The 24,827-nt window shown below is 43.0% G+C and overlaps 1 protein-coding gene across 4 annotated transcripts in view; it reads left to right on the plus strand.

The window, feature by feature from the left end:
* Positions 1-24,827, plus strand: part of NEK6 (NIMA related kinase 6) — a 113,569-nt gene that overhangs the window by 45,786 nt on the left and 42,956 nt on the right. The window contains exon 1 of one of the 4 annotated variants that reach the window (XM_072984654.2): positions 5,093-5,409. The exons of 1 other annotated variant lie outside the window; for it this stretch is intronic. Coding sequence is in view for 1 of the 3 variants with exons in the window: in XM_072984653.2 (XP_072840754.1) it covers positions 7,718-7,730 (13 nt within the window). In the remaining 2 variants the exon portion in view is untranslated. Of the gene's footprint in view, positions 1-5,092; positions 5,410-6,401; positions 7,731-7,865; positions 9,205-24,827 lie in introns of those variants that run through there. 2 more of the 4 variants (XM_072984653.2, XM_078382676.1) reach the window with 2 other exon arrangements.

Here is a 24,827-nt window from a genome sequence, read left to right on the forward strand (position 1 = left end):
AAGTTTCTCCAAACAACAGCAGCATATGTGATGTTGGAGCCAATCTGCACATTCCTGAGGAAACTTGCCTGAAAAACACTTGGAATGGGAGGAGGAATGTCAGGGGGGAAAAAGAATGAGGGCAAGGCTGCATTGTTAAAACTGAAACTGGGGAATCTGGCTTCAATTTAAGTGGGGAAAAGAAGGGATAGAATAAAACAAAGAATAAGGGCAGCTGCCAAAACACAGGCCTCTGTGTTTCCAGAGAGAAAGAGAGAGTCCCCAAAGTGGGGGGACTGAAACAAAGTGAGTTGTGGGGTTATCTGGGGAACACAAAGATCTGTAGGGAGAGGAGACAAAGAAATGCATTTCTAGAAGGCGATGAACACATCTAAGACCCTGGACACAGTGAAAGCATGCTTTTTTGCACCCAATTATTTAAAAAAAAAGTATGTTCTTTTGCAGGCTATGCTGAAGAGATAAAGGCAAGAATGTGAGATGAGGAAGAGTAATCATGTGTTCAGTGCTGAAGCAGGGAGAAGGCTACAGTCTCCCTCTCGGAAGGCAGACATCTTTTTCTGCCTTTGGTTGAGAAATTCTGCTGTATTGTCTGGACCCGTGAGCGCCTTCGCTCTCAACCCCTTGTATTCCCGCCCATCTTATGGGCTCATTATGATGCCAGTCAAAAGACATTGTGCACTTGTTTGCTAATTGATTTTTCTTCTCTCTCTCTCTCTCTCTCTCTCTCTCTTTTTTTAAAGAGAAAGATGGAGAAAGCAATGAGAAGACATGGGGTGGGGGGTTGACACAAGAGAGAGATCTTTGGATTGAAGCAGGACATTTTGGATTTTTAGAATAGGGGTAACAAGAGTCAACAATAGCTGGGAAGCCACTGTGTCATGGGAAAGGGAAGCATGACCATCTGAAGAAGGCCCAGGGAGTGGGAATTATGCCCTAGAATCTGAAGGCCTAATCTCTGTGATAAAGCTTCCTAACTCAACTAATCTTCCCATCTGGCCTGCTGTGACCTTTGTTCTTGAGACCAATAGTTATGGGAAATGGCTAGAGAGAATGCTCAAGAGTCCCAGAGGGGAGTATAATGATATGATATTGAGACTTGTGACTATATGTATAAATTAACACACACACATGTGCATTGTATTCAGATCTGGGTGCCCTCTTTGACTTTCTGTTTGGGTCACTTCTTTCTTTCTTTCTTTCTTTCTTTCTTTTTTTCCTCCCTCCCTCCCTTTTTACAAAGCAAAGTGTAAGTGGCCAGGTAGGTTTCCTGCGGTGCAAGAAGGAATGAGAAACTGATAGGAAGAACAATAAGATTTCCAAAACCAGAGGGTGGTATGTAATTTGGATCAAACAAGGATGCCTGCCTGCTCTAAATCTTGCATGATCACTCTGCAGCCTTGCTTCCTCATGCCATTCTTATCTAGAAGGAACTGGATCCTTCTCTTAAGCAGTTGAGCGAGTTTCAGAAAGGTTTGCACCATTTTCTTCCAGTAAAGTGCTCCCATCCCCCTTCTTTCGTACTCATCCGAATAATTCTTCCCTCTTCTTTTCAGTTTGCCACGAGTTACATGTTCCCTTACATGTTGATGAGATCTACAGGCAGCTGGTCCAGATTTCTTTTCTGGATCACATGACATGCCTAGGCTGCGATATCACCCGGGATATCAATCTGTCCACAATTCTGCAGCTTGCGTCCTCCCTTCCTCCTTGCAACTGTTTTATCTATGGAAAAGCACTTAAACGATCAGCCCACAAATCTTAAGCTGTGAGGGTGCTTCCCACATTGATCCCAAGGAGCTTGGTTTGGTTCTCCTTCCTTTTAACAGAAGTCACATGCTGGCATGCATTCCTTTAACATTAATGCTTCCTTTGGGACTGAGACGTTACCGAAATATGAGACGAGAGCCTGCATGTGGCAGACGTTCTGGAGAAGCCAGCTGTGAGTTTGCTCTATGTGCATAGAAAGAAGGAGCTTAAAAAAAAAGAAGTTAAATGGAGGGGAATAAAATGTGCAGTCCATCTTCACAGGATATGGCTGACACGTCGATATTTGTGATCTGGTTTTGGCAAAGCAAGGTTACACTCCTTGTTAGCTTGAGGGTTCAGCTAGATCAGCATCAACCAAATAGGGAGGAATGATAGGGTGAATGTGAATATGACAGTTTCAGCCCCGGAGGTGGTATGCAACCTGTAATATTTAAGGGCATCAAGCTTTAAAATTACCTGTTCCCATTTGTTCTATTACAAATACCTATATAGGAACCATTTCAGATTAATAAGCTTTCTTCAGGTGGGGGGAATTTTGTGTACATTTTGTTTTTGGCTTCTTGTGTTTAGAAATATCGAATGTACTTTTCTTGGAAGAGCATGAAAATCCAGACATCTGCAGAATGTCTTTTTTACCCTTGCTAGTTTCACCCTGCAATGTCCTTTAGAAGGACATCAAAGCATTGATTTTTGCAGAATCTGATTCTAATGTTCTAAGCAGTAATTTCCCCCCCCCCCCTGTTTGGACTGAGCCATTTTGCCCAGCTTAAAGTGACAATTGGCATTGTGTTGCGCATCTTTTTTTCATGGCGGGAAAGGCATTTTCTGAGTAAGCCCATCAGGTTCTCAATTATTCCTGTAATGAAAAACAGCAAGTTTCAGAAGGGTATCGCCCACCAAAAACCCTTTTGTTCCTATGTATCTCCTGCACTCCAGAGTCTAAACTTTACAAAGCTATTGCTCCAGAAATGGTCCAGCATCAAGCACATGCCCTTGATTTGAGGAGGATCTGCATGTTTAATATTTATTTTTAAGGTTCACACACACGCTGGCTTTTGGCCAGTTCCCCTCTCACCTACAATCACTTGCTCCTTTTTGACATGTTGTGTTAGTGGTGTCAGGGGCTCTGGACTTTGCCTCTGAGTCTGAATCCTAGCTGGGCCACTGAGTCTAGCAGTCAAATGACTACACCACATTGCCTCAAATGTGGAAGTTGTGGTTTTGGACTACAACTCCCAGAATCCTTCAACCAGGATGAGCAGTACTGGCGGAGATATTCTGGACGTTGTATGTACTGCTTTCCCCCATCCCTTTGCTAGGTTTCGACATGTGACCTTTTCACCTTGCATATTCTGGACAGTTTCGTTACTTATTTTCTCATTTCCGGAAAAGGACAGTGGGTTCAGAGATTTCACATACTGTACCTCTTTTAATCATGGTGCATCTATTCATATCAGTAAAAAATGCACCTTAACTCCTTAATGGTAGCTTTGAGGAAGAGTTAACTTCCTGGTTTTTCCAGGTTTGCAGTCATTCTGAATTTAGAAAGAGACCAGCTGGAATGCACAAATTATGGGCTTGTGTTGACGAATGTCGGTTGAAATAACTTGTTGACTGGTAATGCAATTCTTTCCTTTTCGCACAACGCAGAGGCGAAACTGTATCCACTGTGAATTTCAGGGCCCTTCACCATTGACTTCTGAAGTACAGTAGCTCACTCCGAAGATGTGTAGTTTCCTAATACAGTAGTTTAATTGTTCTTTCTGATGGATTTTTGTTTGCTTGCTTGTTTAATGTGAAGGAGGCCGGAGAAATATGTTTGTATGCCATGGTTAAAAAATGAGCAGATCACATGGAAGGGCTAAAAAATCAGTTGATGCTGTTTTTAATTCTAAAATAAAGACTTTTGTTTAGCTCTACCGCTTTGCAAAAGGAAAGGGAACAGGGTTGCTATTGTTAGCACATATGCGGAAACAAAAAGATTTTGCTGTATGTGGTTCGGGCTACTTGTTTGTCAAAAACAGACCAGAGAAATCCTGAAAGATGGGGTATAGATTTCACCGAAAATTAAGTTTCTTTGTGGCTCAAAAGGTGTTAAAACCAGGTTTTCATGCCTTGTGTGAGATAAAAATGCATGATGACAGACATGCAGAGAAGCAGTTCTGAGGTTAAGGGGAGAACTCTTTTTGAGGTGGGCTTTTTGTTTTACAGCTTCCAAAATCTTTTGTATTATCCTTATTGTTTTAATCCTGGTTTTTCCCTTTAAGCATGGTCCTAAAGGTAGGCCAGCTCATCTATAGGTCTTGCTAAATTGGAGCTGCTCTCTACCATGACAAGATTGCAACCTCAAAGATTATTATGATCATTATTTATTAGGAGAAGCTGACAGTATCAGTTCTATCAGAACTGGCCCTTCCTCAGCAAGGTCCAACTCTGGCATCACTACTGCCTTTCAAGTCTGCAAACCCCAAGTTATTTATTTTTATTCTAAGCAAACGCTTGAAATCCATTTGCATAGCCCCTCAGTCCATCTATTGAGTCCATTTCCATTCTTCCCTAAATATGACGGAACTCAATGAATCCATTGTTGGCCCTTTTGAGCCCGAGGGACTTTTCCACCCTTTGTGCGGTTCTGTTTTTGTGTGTTTTATTTTAATTCTATGAATGTGGCTTGTGTTCAAGGCAGCAGGAAGATATGTAAAACTCTGAAAGAGAGGGAGAGAAATCTTTTAAATCCTTTCCTTTTCAGAGGTAGTCCCCTGAAGTTCAGCTACGGAAACAAACGGAAAACCCAGCAAAAACAAAATATCAGGGAGCCTTGGGACTTCAAAGTGCCACGATACAGTACTTTCGTTTGCGATTTTTATATATGTGTGTGGGGGGTGTTTTTTTTTTTCGGAAACAGACGAGATTTTTACCCATGCCTTAAAAAAAAACACCTCAAACAAAAACACTGTGGCGTTTTGAGGCCCAAAGGTCCCACAAGCCTTTAGTTTTGCTGGGATTAAGCGAGCGAGCGAGCGCGCCTTTTCGCTCCTCGTCTGAGGTAAAAATGTACGACGACGACGGACGCCAAGAAGCCCCCTATATGAAGCGAAAGCGGGGAAGAGAACTCCCCTCCCCCCTCCTTCCCTCGCGCGCGAAACGGAGGAGCGCGCGCGTGGGCGCGCGCCCCCCCCCTCCGAGGGGCTCCGGAGCCACGCCCCCCTCTCCCGGCTGGCCTCGTCCTCCTCCTCTGATTGGTTGCCGGGGGGCAGGCGGGGAGGGGACGGAGCGCGAGCAGGCGGCGGTCTGCGTGGCAGAGCCGGGGAGTAGTGGGGGGGTGGGGAGAACGGCGGCGGGAGCGCGCGCCCTGTGCCCGCGCGCGCCGAGAACGTTTTTCGACAGAGAGAGAGAGAGCGAGGCTCCCAGCGAACCGGCGGAAAGGAGTCGCGCGCCTGTCGGGCCCGAGAGAGAGGTCGGGGGCGCGCCCGAGAGCAGGGTCGAAGTTGGCGCCCGGGGAGGGGGGGGGGGAAGTTGGTGCCCGCCTGGCCCCGTGGACGGTCTTGGCTGGGGCGGAGGGGCGGCCCCGGTTGGGTGCCCGTGAAGTGAGCAAGGCCTGAGGAGCCGCCGCGAGGAAGGGCGCCTCCATTTCCCTCACAGGTAAGAAGGAGCCGAGTTTGAGGGGGGGGAGGGGAGGGGAGGGGGAAGGCCAGCTCTGAGGAGAGGCGGAAGGGGATGAGGAAGAGGAGGAGGGAGGCCTCTTCGGGCCCCCTTTTTGCCCCTCTGGGGTTGGGGGGGTGTCCCTCGAGTCACGCCCCTCTTTTCCTTCCCACCCCCACGTCAGACCTTTGGGCTTTACCCTCCCTCGACCCCCCCCCAAATATCCCTTATCGAAAGTAATCTCTCTCCCCCCCGAATCCCTTCCCTTTTCTGTGATTTAAAAAGAAATTAAATAACTTTTTTTTCTTGGGAAAACCCGAGTTTGGAAGCGCTTCTGTTTTGGGGGGGGGGGCTGTAGCTCTCGGATGCTGGGAGTTGTAGTCCAAACGCAGGAAGGCGACTAACTTTAGTTGGATCCCCTCCCTCTCCCACTGGTAAGCGAGGGGTCCCCCCTACTAAGGTCTTCCTAGGAAACCCCCACCCTCCCCCCCACCCGCACCCGCCTTTGGTAGTTACCCCGTTGATTGAGGCTATTTATTGCTGCTTCGTCACAACCCCCCCCCGCCTCTCTGGCCCTTTGGCCTCGTCCGCCCACGCTTGCCCTTCCACCTGTGCGGCCCTCGCTTCTTTCCCCACCCACCCGCCGGTCCCCATCCCTGCGCTTGCTCTGGCCACCTGGCTTTTCCAGGTGGCTTCCTGGGCGCTGTGCCTACTTTGCTCCACTTGGGGATCCATGCTGCTGCCCCCCCCCCGGGCGGTGGGGTGGGGTGCTGAGTGTGGAGGTAGCGAAAGGGGCCCCCGGGATCCTCCCCGCTTGCTTGCCTTCCCCAGCACGTTTCTCCTCCTCCAGGTGTGTTGGGCGACATCCCCCTCCGTCCCGTAGGCTGTGGCACTGAATTGCAGGCCAGCCAATTTTTGGAGGGCCAGGTGTGTGCGAACATGCAGCTTTTCTAGCTCTTATTATGGCGTGTATGTGGGGGTGGGGGTGTTATAGCAGAGAGTTTTTTCTGGGTGGCTTAGGGAGGACATCCTCCCTGTGTCTTTCCCCTTGTTTAAAGGCAGGTGAGCTTGTTGCCATACAGCTGAGTCATGCGGCTGCCTTATTAGACCACAGTGAGGTTCCAGAAGGAGATATATACCTGGTGCAATGGCTTTTCTTAATTATTATTTTTTTCAAACCAGCTCGCATAGATTGGCGGCCTAGCTTACATAGGGCAGAGCTGCGTGGGCCTTGGATTGTGCTGTTGTTTCATTTTGCGACAAGTTTCTCTGCATTCCAAGGTTGAGCGAGGGACCAGCTTTCAAGATCCGTTCAGGAATCTCGGCTAGTACAGTTTCTGAACTTCGATTTACGCCCCTCGTGCAGGCATTTATGTGTGCAAATGCACCCCCTTGCTACTTTTGGAGGGAGGTGATCTTAGAAGGAAAGTAGCTTTTAAAGTTCTCGGGTTGTGTAGATTACACTTTCCAAATAGAAACATTCTTCTTGCAGAGTGCCTACTCAGGGCCTTCATGTGGGTTTCCGTGGGTGCTTAAACTGCTAAATATTTGAACATATGAGGCCACTAATTCATTGTAGTTGGCTGCAAATGGCAGCCACCATTTAAAGGAATGCTTCTCCCCTCCTCCCACAGATCTTTATTTAAAGTGGCAGTTCTTGAGATACAACTTGCGCTGGTCCGTTGAGCATGGTCTAGGGTTGGAGCCTTTGCTTTTACAAAGAGTTAATGAGAAACATGCCCCTAAATGAAGAAGAGGAAAAGTGTGGCCCCGGCACTGTGTGAGACCACCACCATCCTCTAGCTAGTGTTGTGGTCCCTCTCCCATCAGACTTCCCTAACCCTACCCTGCAAGAAAGTTTTTTCCCCCCTACAGGTTTGGTGGTAGGGATGGGTGACTGATCTTTGGAAACTTCCAGGACCAGTGATTTGCATCTCAAATGGGTAAGAGGCTTGCATCTCAAATGGGTTAATGCATATGAACTGCCCAGGTTTTCATGGCTTCTTTCAAACCCCCCCCGCCCCCCAATTTTTGTTAATTCCCTCAGCCTCTGAAAGATCTCTGACCGGATACTGTAATTGGCTCTTAAGCCTATCAGATTCCCCACCTTTGCTCAGGATCAACCAAGCCATAGCTGGCACGCATGACCCAAGATCATCTGGCTTGACTTTTAACCTAGCTAGATGTAAAGCTGAGAGATAGGGTTAATCACACTAGACCTTTTTTTTGTGCTCTAGTTTTAGATTTCCTCTTACGGTATCACATGGGAAGTGCTTGTCATTTTCAGAGAAGAATTTACTAAGAATGGATGAAAAGAGCAGGTGAAAAGAAAGCAATCTTGGCTTTACTGTCTTATGATTTATGACTAAAAGTTAATCAGATTATAGAAATTTAAAATATCACTTTAAACTGATTAGCTGCTCATTTCCTTATTTTTCTCTTGTTGAAAGATAGTAAAATAGACAACTTCATATTGTTGTAGTGTTTGTTTTTGTTTCCTACATTCTTAGTCCTATGTTTAGCAGTTATTAATGGATAAGGTAACATAGGCGTCAGTCTGTGGGTGTGTTGTCTGAGTAGCTGTCATTCTGCTTTAAAAAGTATAGGTGTTTTGTTTAATCCCATATGTTTGCAATAAACTATGTAAGATACTTTCCATAGTTTGAAGAGCTATATGTAGTCAAGTTGCTTTGAATGTATGGCTTTTAATCTTTATTAAGCCTTTAACTGAGCCAATCATGCTTATGATTTGTCAGGTTCAATCACTTAGGTGATAGGTTTGTGCAAAGGAAGTGTGCGTTCAAATTCTTTTTCATTTTTAGAGCTTGCCGTGTGCTTCTATGTATGTTGCTGTATTTCAGCCTAATCTCCTTTTCCAGGGCTTTGAGAGACTAGTGACCGAAGCACTGTAGAGTATTTCTGAAAATCAAAGAGATGTAGAAGCTTTCACTGAGAAATGGAACCTGAGTAGTAAGTAAGCAGATGGCCTGGTGTCTTAGGGATCTTAGGGAAAGTTGTTCAGAATGTCATGATTTGCATGACCATGTAACAGCTTTGTGGGATTTTTTAAAAAAGAATCAAGAATAAGGTGGCATACCAATTGGAGCCAGATCCAAAATGGTGATTAAAGAGGTGTAGCTGTCAGATGTATAACCTGCATAAACAAATGCCATTTTACTTTTGGGATTCCGACAGCTTGACATTCGGAGGCCATGTTGCTTGTTGCATTTGATTGCCAAGTAGATTCCAATCAACATTTTCCCTTGGTGGACTGGAGCAAGCCACCTTGGAGGGGGTGCATGTCCGAAAGAATGTAAACACAAGGTTAGGAGGTAGTGATTGGGAACTGCCATTGTTGCCTTCCTTGATTTGATCAACCTATCCAAAGCAAGAGGGTTGCTGAGGCAGCTTTCCTTTTCTTTCTCTTTGATAATCAGTGTTTGTTCTTTCTAGACGGAGCTCTTTCCGGAGCCATGCATGTTTGAAATTTTGCTAAAAATAGGGTTCTTCAGTGGTTTGGTATCTGGTTGCATTTTTAAAAGTGAAGACTTGGTGCTGCCCCTGCCTCAAGAACCAAGACAGGCCTCAGAACAGTTGTTCTCGTAGTTCTTCTATTCAGATGCAGCTTTAAGAGGAAGTCTTCTCACCAATTCAGCCTCTGCTCTCACTGTGTCTCTGTTGTATACTATTTTGTTCTGCCTTAAATAATTGCCATGAGGACAACCACACAGTGAACTGGATAAATCCTTGGAAAGAGGCTAGTATTTTCGTTTTGGGACACCGGAGAGGTACAAGGTGAATTTATTTCTGTCTTTCTCAACCAATCCAGACTGTAAAAGAGGGGATTTTGAGTTGTGTGTGCGCGCTACACTCCATAGGTAGAAAGATTATGTTGGTGCAAGCAGTCATAGACTGTGGAAGATGGTCTATTCTGTGAGGCTGCTTCTGCCTATACTAGTAGGGAGTTCAGGTAGAAGCACATCTCTTCAGGATGTTTCTTGAGTCGCTATCAGAGGCCTTGTTTATTTAATGTTGCAGCTTTTCTTGCAGAATAGTGATGAAAAAACTCCACATGTATCTTGAATAAAGAATGAACTGTGCCAATGGTTTCAACCTTAACTTGTTTTGTGTATTGACTGTATTGAACTAGTTCTGTACAGGCCTGAGTTTTAATTTCTGCTCAGCCATGAAATGCACTAGGTGACCTTGGGCCACTCTTTCAAACTGACCTTCCTCACAGGGTTGGTGTGAGGATGTTTTAGTGACATATTCAGTGCATCTGACACATGGAGGTTTTATTTTTTTTAGAATAACTTTCTTGTGTATTCTGTTCACCTGAAGCTGTACTCATTAAACCTTTTTTTATCCTAGGAGTAAAAGGATTGTGGATTGTATAGTTTAGACTAGGAAATGATTACTTGTAATCTGCATGATTTCATAGGGTTTTTTTAAAAGGAAGATTTTAAAGCAACAGTTAGAGCAAAATGAGATTTCTTGTGATTATAATTGCCCAGATAAGCAATGGGACAGTAACTATAAATGACTGTACAGTAATTTATTTTGTTAGTAAATAATGGTTGTTATGGACTTTTGAGGAGAAGGTTCCTATCTCTTATCCCTGAGTAAAGTAGAAGAAAACAAAGTATTGTGATAACAAATGCTCTCTCCATCTTCAGGAGAGCTGTGATGGAGTTCTGGGCAGTGGAAAATAATTTTGATTTAAAATGTTGCTTTTATTGATGTGTCAGTGTCCATCCATTCAAAATAATGTAAGCAAAACTCTAGTCCTTGAAGTTGGCTAAAGATGAATTATTCTGAGGGGTTGATAGATCTAAAGACTTCATAAGATGAAGTAGACTCTTTTAACTTGATGTAATACTTACTGAAAGGTAGTCAGAATATTCCAGTGATCAAATGTCAGTTTTTGATAGATTGGTTTTATGCACCTAATAGTGTAACATACAGGTTTTTCCCCCCTTTGTGTGCAGGGCAAATCAATGAGTTGCAGTGCTTTAAAGCAAAGGTTAAGTACCCTTTTTCGAATGTATTTTTAGTCTCTGGAGAGTGGAAATGGAAGGAGGTGTCCGATATTTCTTTCCTTATAAAGTGTGTAGTTTCATAGTTTAATGTCCGCATACATCAAAACACATCATGTTTTTTTTCCAAATGGCTGTCAGCTGAATTCTCTGTTGGAGCAGGAAGCTCTTAAAAGACTGGAGCCTTCAAAGTAATTATTGCTTGTTTGATCAGTCTTGTTAATAGTGATGTATTTTCTAAGCATAGTCCTCTGTTTATAGAGTGTGTTGATTGAGCACAGAATGATGTTTAGTGCTTACGTACTGCATCTCAAAGATTTGAAAGGTGTACTAGCATGAATACACTCATTGAATAATAGAGTACAGAGATGATATGCCTAGGTACCTGCTCTGGTCTCAGGGGCTTTGGAAGGAAAATAAGCTGTTTCTATTGTGTCCGGTGCACCCAGTTTGGAGTTCCTTCGGAAGTCCCAGAAGCACCTCTGAAGAGTGTTGGTGGTCCAGTACTTTGCTCTGAGATGTAAGCTAAGTTTTATTTGTTGCATTGCTTGTTAAACAAATCTGTCTTCAATCTCTTGAGATAATGGAGAGTACTTTATAGTTTTTTTCTCTCTCAAAGCTGTCAAGTCAGTGTTAAATTTTGCTCCTTCTTAAACAGGACAGAAGTTAACAAAAATGTTTTTGAACTAAAAACCTCCCATCAGACAGATTCTTGCCCTTGAGAGAAGCTGATTTGCACGGGCCAGTCAAAATAGCGCCTCGTTCCTTGATTCAAATGGGTTTTATGTGGGGAAGTATTTTTTTCAAAGTAGCAGACAAAATGGCAGGCCCTTTTCTCTTTCATCTGAATGGTTTGGGCCATTCAGATTGTGCCAGCAAATAACTACCCTGTTTCCCCGAAAATAAGACCTAACCTGAAAATAAGCCCTAGTATGATTTTTCAGGATGCTTGTAATATAAGTCCTACCCCCAAAATAAGCCCTAGTTAAGTGAAACCCTGCCCTCCACCATTGTGCAGCAACCAGAAGATGACATGATTGTAAAATAAAACATCCCCTGAAAATAAGCCCTAATGCATTTTTTGCAGCAAAAATTAATATAACACCCTGTCTTATTTTCAGGGAAACACGGTATCTATGGCTGTGTGTGGATTAGTTCCTTTGGCATAGCTTTAAACTAGTTACTTGAGGTTTTCCAGCCTTAAGTTACCAGAGATCATCAACTGCCTCGTTAAAAAAAAAGACAAAGTTTGGAAGTATGTAAGAGAATACGAGACATAGAATGTAATCTTTTTGAGTAAAGTATTTCAGGCTCAGGAGACTGAGCGCGTTGTTTTATAGATCGTCCTTTAAAGAACAGATTTAGAAGTGCAGATATCTTTGCTTAATATTGATTTTGACATACTGCCCAGAGCTGCTTTGAAACAGTAATTCTCCCCTGGAACTCTAACTAGTGTCCCTGCAGCGACTCTGTTGTAAGTGCATGTATTTAATGTCTTTCCATCTGTGTTTTTTTAAAAAAAGACTTCTTAGACTTTTTTTTAATACTTTATAAAGATAAACATGGTGATTTTTTTTAAAAAAAAATTCCTTCTCGCTTTTACACAACAAGGTCGGGGTGCCTGGAGAATTCTTTAATAATAGCACGTCCTTTCCCTGCTCATAATTACCTATGCTGTCGAGATTCAAAGGAAACAGATGTAAGAGTCTTGTCATAAATAGTGGAGTCTTTTGCACTGTTCAGCATTTTGGCACAGAATGAAATCCCATAGTTCAAAAAGCATACAGTTATATTTTTTTTGTAGTTGAAGACAACATAGGAGCCTTGCAGTGCCTAAATGTTGAATCAGCTGTTGGAACCATATTCATTCATTTGATTTAAACAATCAGTTATTGGCTTTATTTAATGGAACAACTGTGAACTCTTAAAAGAGTTAATAAACTGGCTCCTTTACTAGAACTGTGGGAAGTTAATTCCCTGTAGGTTCTTTTAAAACAGTGATGGGAATGGTGTGGGAGTTGGCTTCCTGGGGGTAGGGGTGTGGCATTTTTTTTTGTCTTTCCCCTGTTGAACATGTTATTTGGATTACTGTAAATAAAATACCCTGATTTAGTGCCCTCATATTGTGGAGGTGAGGGATAAATTGAGAGGCCCTGTGAACTTTTGCCCCAGCCTAGAATGCTCTGGGAACAGGTGGTGGCCCACACCCTCTCAAAGGGCTTGCAGGCTTTCCATTTTGGAGAGTGGGTTGTTTACTATTCTCTAATTACTTTTGTTACTTCGTCTTCTCTAATTACTTTCGTTACTTCGTCTGTGAGCCCCGAGAACTCTGTTTATTCAGGGAGCAATGTCCATCAGCCTTTTGAGAAAAATTTTAAAAAGCTCCCTGGACAACAAACCAAACCTTTGCTTCTGTGTTGCGGAGGGGAAGAAGATCAGCTGCGTAGCCAGGATTGTGTTCTCAGACTGTCTGTGGGCACACACACAGATTTGTAAAGTGACGTGCAGGGGACTGGAACCCAGGCTTCTGCTTGTCACTGCCTGCCTCTGAGTCAGCAGTCTGCTCCTGGCTCAAATGGGTGTAGGACTGCTCAAGTTCCAAATTTTCCCCTTTCCTCTGGGCCAACTGCCTTCCCTGTTACTACTGGAGAGTGATTCTGAGCATGCTGTGAGGCTGAATGTGTGCCAGAGAGGAAGGGAAAATAATCTTTTAGAGAGGGAGGATTCTCAGGGCAGAAAATGTGTGCTTTTGTGGCAGGAACCTGGAAATTACTCTACACTTTTGGCTGTGAATAATGGCAACATCAGATAAATTGTCAGAACCAGCCAGGGCAAAAGTTGGCTTTGTAGAGGAGCTAAGGACGGGTGAGTGGGAACATATTTTGATACTCTGCAAAACATATTTTTACTGGTTTGCTTGTCCTCAGAAGTTCTCAGTAAGAAATCATGGAGACTGTTTTCTCTTGGAGAATTAGGGAGGCGCTTCCCAAGAGAGTCCTGAGCTGCATCAAATGAGCAGCTACTGAAGGGTATCATTTTAATATTTTCCCCAAAGCATATACATACAAGCAGTTGTGTATGGTGGACTTGTCCGTGGTGGACTTGTGTTTGTGTGCGTGTGTGACTAGTAGAGCTATACTGCAGCTTTGCTTTCTTCTTGTTGTCTAATTCTGCTCCTGCTGCACCATGTGAATTACTTCAGAGCAGAACAGTCCTAGGTTTTCTGCAAAGACGTAGTCCTAAGGCTGCCTGGGATGTGAAGATAATCCAAATCAACCCATTGTCTCAAGGCAAAAAGTATCTGGTCCAGCGTCTTGCAGCTTCCCTTCTCTCTCTCCCCCCCCCCCCCTTTTTGGCTTCTTCCTCAGTGTTGAATCATTGCTTGTGAGCCCTTGAGTTAGAGGCCTTCTGTTTACATCTGTTGGGCTCTGTGAAGCTCTGGTTATGTTAATGACAAAGTACACACATCATCATCGTCGTTGTTGTTGTTGTTTCTGAATATTACTAAAATGTTCAAACATGTTACTTGATGCTGAAACTTCCAAGCTGTATAATGCAAATGGAGGAGAAAGCCTTTTTGCTTTCTAGTACAACTTTTGGAGAAATTGCTCATTGAGTCTACATTGGGTAATTATTTAAGAGAAGAGCAGGAGAATATAACAGATACACTCCACAGTATCTTGGTTTTTCGCTCTGCTTGCCTGTTGTCAAAGCAGAAGCAATCCTTGTGCATCAGATATTGGAGGGATGGAATATCTTTCAAAAGCCCTGTTGTGCCAGGCAGGCTTTAATACTGTGAAATATTTATATATACACTTCTTCAAACATTGGAGAGCAGTGTACATATAGTTGTAAAAGTAAAGTGTGCTTCCCCCCCCCCACACACACACACTTTGCAGAACATAATTAATCACTTTGGAAAATCTAAGTGATGACTTTCAGCTCTTAGAGGATTAAGAACCAGTGCTGCTTTTTGTGGCAGGCTTTATATATTAAAGTCATTCCTACGCAGTAAATATTCTCTGTTACCATAATCATTGTACTTAGTGTAAGTGCTTCTTGGGTGGATATTAAAGATCTGTTAATCTTCATGGTATTTATGGGATAATTTTTAAAACTTGCTTGAGCTTCTTACTGCTTTCACAGGTCAATTACTCCAATTTATAACATCTTGTCAGTGCTAAGAACATTAACATCTGATAGTACACAGTGTGGAGCACTGTATTTCTAGCTGCTTGATTTGATTCACCAAACTGGCTTACTATTGGATGTCTTCCTGCATGGTCTTGGTGCAGTTCTACATATAAGGATCCGGGCTCCTGGAAAATTCACTTTGGGATATTCTAGATCTTTAGCCAGGTGACTAGTATTTGTTCCTCCCTCAGGGTGGGGGTGAGGGTTGCTTATATGTATACTTGACTTTTCCCAGTTTTGACTTTTAACACGATGTTAGCAGCGGTTGATAGAACATCGTTCATGGCCAAATATCTTCCATAGCATTTATTTCTCATGGTTCCTTCTTCGCTCAGCCATGCACCTATAGCATAACTAGTTTCCAAAACACCAAGGTAGTAGATGTCATATCTTAGTATTTATTGTGAATTATAATGACAGCTAGCACTGACTTGGAAGCACTTGCCTCAGATTCACAAAGTGGACTTCAACTAACAGGTCTCTACTTTGAAAAACTGTTGTAAGAAAGGGTTCCTACAACAGTAACTTCTGGTTCTAAGCACATTACTGAAGGGACTTCAGTAACTTCTGGTTCTAAAGCACATCTCTTTTAGTCCAGATATTTCTTGTCTCTGTGGCTTTCCTAGCAGGTTTTACCCCTTTTTATTATAACCAGGGCTTGATTTGTCTCCCACGGATGTGGTAATGAAGCAGATCCTGAGATTGGACTCAAGAGTTGATACATGCTAAGAACCGAGGCACATATGTTTCTTGCTTCTATAAGAGGCAAGCAACCAAGGAAGAATTGGCACCAAAGAGGCATTTGCTTCATTTGAGGTTCTGGTGCTGACTTCTGTGCAGGAGCTTCCACTGTTCTTGTTGCCTCCTTAAGTATAAATAAATTCAGAGGTCTGAGTAAAACAATTTATCACGTGGGCATGCGGGCATCTGTGGACATGACAGAAGTCTCACTGTCCTGAGATGGAAAAGGTTGTTTATCTCTTCCACGCACATCCGGTTTGACTTAAAATAGCTGAGCAGAATGCTTATTGCAGGTTTCTAGCCCCTCCTGTGTTTTTGTGCTTTTCTTAGCTTCCAGCTTTCGACATTGCATTTTCAGCTAAGGATATATTTTAAAAAGTTGCTCCCTTGCCTCTCCCCCCTTGAAAACAAAAACAAAGGGGCTGTTTCTCCCCTCCAACTGTAGATCCAGAGAAAGAGAAGCAAAAAAGTTTGGTGTAGTGGCCTGGCCAAAATATGGAGTGTTCGCCAAGAGGCTGTCCTGATATCTGATTCGGACATTTGTGCAGTCCTGGGAAATGTTAAGAAAAAAAATGTGTAGACTGAAGCAAGGGCAGGCAGGCTGAGTTCTCTGCTTCTGAAAGGCATTTCATCACTTATCTGAGAAAGTTGAAGTGGAGTCTTCAGGGTTTTCTTCTCTTACGGTTTTCTCTTGTATACATATAAGATGAAGCTGGTGCTGGCAAAAGCGGGTTTCAGCAGTCGCAATAGCTCTTTGAGGATCTAATAAGACCCCCAAGGAGTTAGTGTTCTAGTTACATTCTCTGCTTTTTCCATGGAAAACTCATTCTTTCTCATGGAGGACAGCAACTTTTGTAATATTCTTGGGTACAGCACACCACAGAGAGCTTTGTGTTGGTTAATGGAACCGTATTTATAACTCAAAGACATAGCTGACCCTTTGGCGTCAAGAGTGGGGTAAGCAAGTTTCTGTGAAGAGGCTGCCTTTAGTGTATTGGTTGTTTTTCCCACAAATCTTTATCTCTAGATGCACAGGAATAACTAACTATACACAGCGTCCTGCTATTTTTCACTCTCTCCATACTGCCAATCAGTAAACATGGGAAGTTTCATCCTCTCTTGGGGTCTATTTGTAGTATATATGCTCTGGGGCTGGGCTTGCTTGTGCCTGCTGCTATTCAAAAAGCACATTGAAAAAAAGTCATCCTGAAAGTGCTTGGGTGGAATGTGGATTCTTTGATCTCTGCTGTGGGTTTCAGTTGGCAAGCTTGGAAGTTTGCTTTGGCATACAGTAGTGGACAGAATCTGCCTTCATCTCTTTTAATATGTCTTCCCTTTAAAAAGGGGGCTTTAGAAGGCTGAAGTAACCGGAGTCTTGGGCAACAGAACTGGTTAGCTGGAGGCCTGGTTAAATGACAGAAGGGTTAAATTAGTGTGGAGAGCATGTTTTAGCTCCACTCCTTGCTTGAACTACTTTCCCCTTTCTACAGGGGCCAAAAGCCCAAGCTGTCGGTCAAAAATGTTGACATCCAAATGACACTCAACATGGGCTCATTTGGAAGTGAACCTGAGGTATGATTTATGTCGTCCTGGATAGGGCAATGCTCTGATTAGATCAGGGAAGAGAGATTTGTGGCCCTCCAGATGACAGTGAACAGAAACTCCCATTATCCCATTTTCAGACCATTTGCTGCACTGGTTGGGACTGACAGAATTATAGTCGAATGGGCCACAGTTTGCCCATCTCTGCTGTGTGAGTTTACATGCTTCGGACTTATGGTAACCTTAGAGTTTTCAGGGCATGTGAGATGCTTAAGGAGTGGTTTTTACCAGTGCTGCCACCTAACTCCCATGAATTTCCATCACTGAGTAGAGATCTGAATCCAGGTCTCCTGAGTCCTAGTCCATCACTTTGTCCACAGATTCTCAGTATTAATAATACAGTATATCAGTTGTAAATTAGCACAAGCTTATGATCAGATTTCCATCAGTGAAGTATCAGTGTGAAGTATGATTGATCAGTGTTAACTTTTTTCCTTGTTGATTAAAGTCAACCACCCTACTTTTAGCTTCCAAAATATGCATTGCTTCCACACCTTGGCAGATGGAAAGGAAGAAAGGGAAGGTTACAACAAATAAAGTCACTCTTCTGAAAGATAAAGATATTCTGTATTCATTGAACCTTTTTTATGAATGAATACTCTGTAGGAACATCTACTGTATTTCTGTTGAAAGATTAATCTTGCTGACTAAAGACAAGAATGTAAACATGAGCTGGGTGGAGAATTTATTTCAAACAGGGTGGGAAGCTTGCCATGAATATTGAAACACAGACTAGTAGCGTTTGTTTTATTGACATCTTGAGAGAGCCAACGCTGACAAACTTCACATTTTTCACTTACAGTTTAGTATGGAACAATATACTGCAGTGGCGGTCGCAATTTTAATTAATCAGTTGTTGTAGTAAGCAATGAAAATAGTTTTTATCCTTTTTAGTAGAACATTGCGAATAAATTTCGGAAGCTTGGCTAGCAAGTGAGTCTTAGTTCTTTGCCTGTGTTGGGACACTGGTAAAGCTTACTCATAGACACAACAAGGCCCTAATGGTACTTCCCACTTGCATAAATTGTGTTAATTCTAAAGGTGTATAAAACTGAAGGGCCAACGAGATTTTACTGCTTAGTTTTAAAGTATAGTTTCGTTTGTTGTGGGGATGGGGAAGTGTTGTGGCATCTTGAGAGGCTAACTGTGTAGCACTGATGGCACCATCTTTCCATCATGTCTTGGAAGACTGTTATGATAGATTAGGAAGGATGGCTGCATAGTTTTTTCCTTGTGTACCTGAGATTATCTTCATGGTCGTTGTCTAGTTCTTTACGTGGATTCTGCACTTGTAGCAAACTTCTGTTGTTTTGTTTATTGGTTAATTATTCTCATTTGTCTCCTACCAGAGGCTGGGATTTTTCATAGTGACTTTATTAAGTATTTAGTTATAGCTACTTAGCCAATGACACCCTCACAAGTGATAGACAAAAGCAGAAAGAGATGTAGGTGACTGACATGGGCATCCACTCCCCTGTTCCCAACCAAAGAGCACATGTGTAACTATCTGCACATGCTTCGAGTGTTAGAATATTCATATTTATGCTCCATCATAGGGTCTGGAATATGAAAGCTCATTACCAACAGCCTTTCATGTTTGGCATCCTCTGTAAAAAGTACATAAGTACTCCTCTCTGTTTCTTTGCCATCCATTATGTCCCTTCTATATGCTTTGGAAGAAACTAGAACGTTTTTAAAAAGTTGTTTCTGCCGTTAATTCTTTTGGTTTTAAATATGGCGTAGAAACATGGCTGATGTAAGGGGCTTTCAACTTGCTCTTATTCACAAAAGTAACAATTTGATGTTTCCTCTCCCTGCTACCCCCAGCCTGCTTCACTACATTCCAGGCACAGGGCTTGGTAGGAATTGGGGAAAATAAGTGATGGGTTGTGTATTAAAAGGCTCAAGGGGGAATCTTGGGAGTACAGAAATTAAAAACCTGCAAAAAATAATAATAGTTCTGTGGTACATTAGCAAGCGGCAGCAGTGGGAAGTTATACAAGCCAATTGTGTGTGTGTGTTTGAGAAAAGAAGAGAGACAGATGAGAGCTGGGATGGGGGGAAGAGTAGATAATTTTGGTGCTTTGTCTTAGTACTCAAGAAGTGCCAAAAAATCCAGAGAATGGGAGGATGAGCAAAGAGTGCCTCTTTGGTGAATTTTGGGGAATTGAAGTTCCTACTATTAGGTGTATCTAGCCTGTATCCCCTCTAAAGCTGCAGTCAAAATATGCATTGAGAGAAAAGTTACTTAAAAGTCAGGCATAGATCTAAAAAGATCTTAGGTCCCCTTCCTAAGGGATTGGAATTCTTTGCAGGATTTCCCCACATACCATATGACAGTTTTCTTATCTTCCATCTCTTTTAACAGAGCTTAAGCCTTGAAAGGTGTATGTTACACCTTGTCATACTTTTCTGTGTCTTTTCATGTTAAGCTGCATTATGGTAATTTCGAATCTTCTTGAACTGACTTCTGCGAAAGGCAAGCAAAGGAGTTAAACTTGTCAGAGGTTTACAGTAAATGCTCCTTGGTTTTTGGCAATGCGTCAGACGCTTAATTGTTGAGTTCAAGGATATTTGTCACATGCCAGGCAGTGTCAGCCTGCTTCCAGTGAACTGGTGCTCTTCTTCCTGAGAAGATGTGAGAGAGGGAGGGACCTGGAGCCTGCCTCTGAGTTTTCTGTTTGCTTGTGTTATGGGAGGGTCGAAGGGAGGCAGGCGCTGCTGCTTAACGTAGTTGGTAATTAGGTTCTACAAGGAAGCATATATTACTGTTGCTTGCTTTGCCAAAGCGCTTCAGCATGATGGATGAGATTTAAAGGTTGATCTGAGTAAATTGCTGTGAGAATACTAACGACACAGATATTTCTGTTGTGAAATATTCCTACAAGACATCATGGTTCTGGCATAAATGCTGTAAGATAATGGACAATAAAAGTCACTAGGAAATAAGCCTCTCCCAAGATACGGCTGCTGCCTTGTCACACACATACACCGTGAGGAGGCAATATAATCTCAAACCAAGGCCATCATTTAAATATATTGGTAATCTTGTGAAGTATCTTGGCAGATTTATTTTATAAGCCAGCAAGAGAGAGAACATTATCAGGCAACAGAGAGAGTGAAAAGGGAAAGCTGTATCATTTTGGTGCTTGGTTTTCAAAATAGTTTGAATTATTTCATAGTTTCATGGTGTTTTGTCTCCTTTATCTTGATTCAAAATATGTTTTTTTATAAATGAAACACATTTGTAGACATAAGACATACAGCTTGTGGTAGAACTTGCATATGTATTGTGTCGTTTCGTTGGGATTTTTGCACAACGCTTGCATAAGGTGAGATTTTGACCTTGTCTTGATGCAACAGAGGAAACACTTTTTATTTCCTTGAGCTGCACTCTTTATTTCTGATAAATAAGAAAGAAGCGCTCTTTAATGTATGTTCCTTAGTCTTTTTCCCCTTATTACTAACCTATGGCTAAAAAAAGAGAAAGGTCTGCAAAGAGGAGCGTGTTTTTGGCATCAGGCATAGGCCAGTCTCACACATTAGAGCCTAGAAGCACTGGCTAGCTTTCTTTTCGGGACCCACTGCACACATCACTGATGCCGTACCACAGCATGTTTTGCATCTACTTGGAGTGACTGCAGATATCTTTACACATATATTCAGGGTCTTATGCAGCTAACGTGTGAAACAGAGTTAGTCAGAATAACTTAGTTTCACATTCATAACCCAAGTTCCAGCCACTGATTTTGTAGTCCTTAAACTTTAAGGCATTTTGTTTTCTTTCTAGTTCTGCTTCTGCTCAGCACCACAATCCTGTTAAAGTGTTAACCCTTTTTGCCTAAGAGGGAACATGTTGAATATATAGTGTATGGTGTTTTATTCAGCATTCTGCATCTTTCATAGTAGATGGAGTAAAAAACATAGTCCACACATTTACCTTTTGATGCTCCATACTGAGATCTCTGAAGCACACATCAACCTCCTGTTTTGATACAAGCGAAGGCACTCTTCCACCTTTTCCTGCGCGAATATATGAGGGACATCAAATGTACTATCCTTGTACACAAATACATACCTATTCACAAAAAATCGCTTCTTCTTTGTGGTCTCGGTGAATGCACACAAATGGGTTAATCTGTGCATGCGCAGGACTCCTCAGAACTTTCTAGAGCTTAAAAACACTTGATTAATGGGACGTTCCCCCATGGAGCACATGCTCTGATCGCCTAGCAGTTCCTTAGTTCATTTTAGCCGCTGTGAAGGATTCCCCTTCCATAGCTACAGTCCTGGACAAGGCCAGGAAACCCTCCACTAAGTTACTTTATTTCTACAAGCGGAGGACTTTTTTGACCTTTGGTGCCTCCAAGAGTCTACCAACAGTACCAGTTTTGTTGGATACTCTTCTCACTTTCCTTCTACATCTGTTCCACCGGGATCTCTCCCATTCCACCTTGAAAGTCTATATTTCTGCTATTGTAGATCATCAACCACCTGGGTCAGAAGCCTCGCACCTCTTTTCTCACCCGACCTTAAAGAGATTCCTCAGGGGCCTAGAGAAGATTCTCCCCCCTCAGAGACCACCACTTCCCCAGTGGTCCCTACAGACTGTCCTTCATGCTCTCACTCGCCGTCCTTTCGAGCCGCTTGCCACGACTCATCTCAAGCTTCTCTCCCTCAAGACACTATTTTTGGTTGCCATAATTTCTGCTCGCTGAGCTAGCGAGCTGGCAGCTCTCAGGGCCGATGCCCCTTACCTTCAATTTCATCCTGATAAGGTTACTCTCTATCCTGATGTTTCGTTCCTGCCTAAGGTTGTTTCAGACTTTCACCTCAATCAGCCTCTTGTCCCTCCATCTCTCTTCCCTTCTCTACCATCGGATCTAAAGCACATGCTACGTACTCTTGACGTCAGACGTTCCCTAGCCTTTAACATCTCCAGGACAAAAGATTTCCAAAATCCCCTCTCTTTATTTGTTACCATGGTCCCCGCAAGGGTTCTCCACCCTCATTGCAGAGCATATCTAGGTGGATATACCAGGCTATCACTCTGACGTACAATTTGGTGGGTAAGCCCCCACCAGACATCCTTAAAGCCCATTCCATCAGGGCCATGTCTACATCTACCACTCTTCTTCGTGGTATTGACGTCTCCAATATCTGTCGAGCTGCCACTTGGTCTACACCCTCAACATTTATCACACATTATTGACTGGATGTCAGAGCCGAGAATGACGCCGGCTTCGGCAGGGCAGTTCTTACTTCACTTCTAACGTGACGTCCCACTGACCAGTAAATGAGCTTGCTGGCCACCCATTCGTGTGCATTCACAGAGACCACGAAGAAGAAAGAGAGGTTACTTACCTGTAACCATGGTTCTTCAAGTGGTCCTCTGTGAATCTACACATCCCGCCTGTTCTCCCCTCTGTCTGTCACGTTGTTGTTTTTCATTTTTCTGACAGCGGCGGACTTCTTTAGGAACCGAGGAACCTCTAGGCAGTCGAAGCATGTTCTCCACGGGGGAACGGCCCACTAATCATGTGTTTTTAAGCTCTAGAAAGTTCTGAGGAGTTCTGTGCAGGCGCAGATTAACCCATTTGTGTGGATTCACAGAGGACCACTCAAAGAACCATGGTTACAGGTAAGTAACCTCTCTTTCCTCCTTATCTTGGTGTTTGAGTATCCCAGAAGCATGGTATTATTTGTCTTTGAGAATCATAGTGTGTGTTTTTCATGCTGGTTGGAAACTTCAATTGTGGATAACTTTGGAGTTGTTGCATTTTTGTTCTTCAGATTTGGAGCCCATGTGGCATCAGTAAGACTAGCAGATTTATTTCACTGTGGATTACAGTCCCCTTCTTCAGACACTTCTTTGGGAGAGCATGAGATGGCTAGATTCGTCTTTCCCAGCCCAGTTGTTTCAGGTCTGCTGCACTTTCTAGCAAGATGGCCACAGTGGTTGAGAAAGGCATGACATGAATCTAACATGCTTAGAGGGCTCAAGGTTTGCAGAGCTTGTACCAAAACGAGTGAGTTGGGCATCCCTCTCTCCTTACTAGGCTTGTGCTTTGCTGTCTTGCATGGGCTAGTAGAAGTTTAAAAAGACAGCTTGTGAAAGTGTTACGTAGGTCTGTTGTAATGTTACAGCGCTCCCTCAGAGCACTTAAAATAAGAATTGCAAGAAGGAACCAGTTCAGGACAGTTCCCATTAAAAGGCAGCTGGTTTGTTGGACTCAGAGGCTTCTGTGTTAAAAAAGAGAGAAAGAAAGCCTTCTTTGTCCTGTCACCCTCCAGATTGCCTCAAATGTTTGTTAAATCTTGAGTGCTTGGCTATCGTACTGCTCATGGCATTGCTGGCTGCAGAAAAGGCTGAGAGCCAGCCATATGTAAAACAGCTGGATGTGCATAGCAAGGAGATAAGTGTGTTGGCATAGGGAAGTGGACATGTGGTGGGCACAGTTCCTGCTGCTGTGTTTTCTGCTATGGGAGGTATTCCTTGCTAGTCATGCTGTTTGTTCATCCGGGAGAATTATTTGGCCTGTGGTTGGGGTGCAGGCATCCAAAGATACATGCTTATACCTGATTAAGCTGATCACAGCTGTTGTTGAGCCTGATCTGGAACAGGAATGCTCCTTGGGCATCCATCAGGGTGCATCAACTGCGAACAGAGGCAGTTGTGAAGTTCCTTTCTTTAATGGATATCTTGTAACTAATGATCCTGGGCTTTGTTACCAAATGCCTTGGGCACATCTGCCTTCCAAAATGCACCTGTCAGATTCCTGCACGAGGTGGCAAAAGCTGTTGTTTTTCCAGATTGCTGGACTGTTTAGCTTGACGAAAAGTCTGTGTATGTTCTCGTGCATCAGTCAGCTGGACTTCATTGCAAAATTCCACTGCTGCATTGCACCTTATTAGAGGAACATCCTGATTGAGGTCTTCGTTCCCCACATGCAACAGATTGGGTGAGCCTTAATCGAAAGAGTCAGTACATTTTAGAGGCAGTTCTTAGCTACAAATGTTACTTGCGTGTGCTAGTTGAATAGCACGCAAATTGCAGGCCAGAAATTTGCCTGCAGCTACTTGAGAAAGCAGAACAAGAACATCCAGTTCAGGAAAGAAGGTTGTTTGGACCATTTCCCTTCTTGATATATTTGAGTACTCAGCTGAAGGAAAATATAGCTTTTCTTTTCTTTTTCTTTTTCTTTTCATTTAGAACAAAGTCCAGTAGAAGTTGGCTACTGGGTTAATTTATGTGCACAGAATTCTGACTGATGAGCAAAGCTGGAAAAAAAATCCCTGGTGGCTTGTCATTGAAGCACATAAAATTATTTTGGCACCTGAACGTTTCAAAGACTTCTCCAGTCTTGTCAGACAGCATTGGCTAATTAGGTTTACTCCCCAGTCCTAACCAGTTTTACTCAAATGAAAATCCAGTGGAAGCCAGTAGTTCTTGTCTCTCTCTATGATGTATTAAAATTAGTGACACATAAAACTATATAATAAATGCAGATTGCAAGGTTTCCTTTGCACACGTACCTCTGTAAACCTGTGGTTCAGATGAAGGTTTAATTTGTACATAGGGGTACATGCTCCTCATTTTACATACTTAAGTGAATATCTAGTTCAGCAGTATCTCATTTTTAAAAGTTTTAATCTGTTTTTAAAATTAAACGGTGGTCAGTGCAAGACATGGAATACATCTCACTATAACATTGGCTGTGGCCCCCTTACTCATGAGAATGTTTAGAAAGGAAACACAGGAATGACTGAGAGATTTTTCTCTGTAGGGTTCTCTGGCCTGATTCTTTCTGCCAAGTGCTCGAATCCCTGAGAAGCATACACCTT

Source organism: Pogona vitticeps, chromosome ZW-PAR (assembly GCF_051106095.1).
Source record: "Pogona vitticeps strain Pit_001003342236 chromosome ZW-PAR, PviZW2.1, whole genome shotgun sequence".
Taxonomy (NCBI): domain Eukaryota; kingdom Metazoa; phylum Chordata; class Lepidosauria; order Squamata; family Agamidae; genus Pogona; species Pogona vitticeps.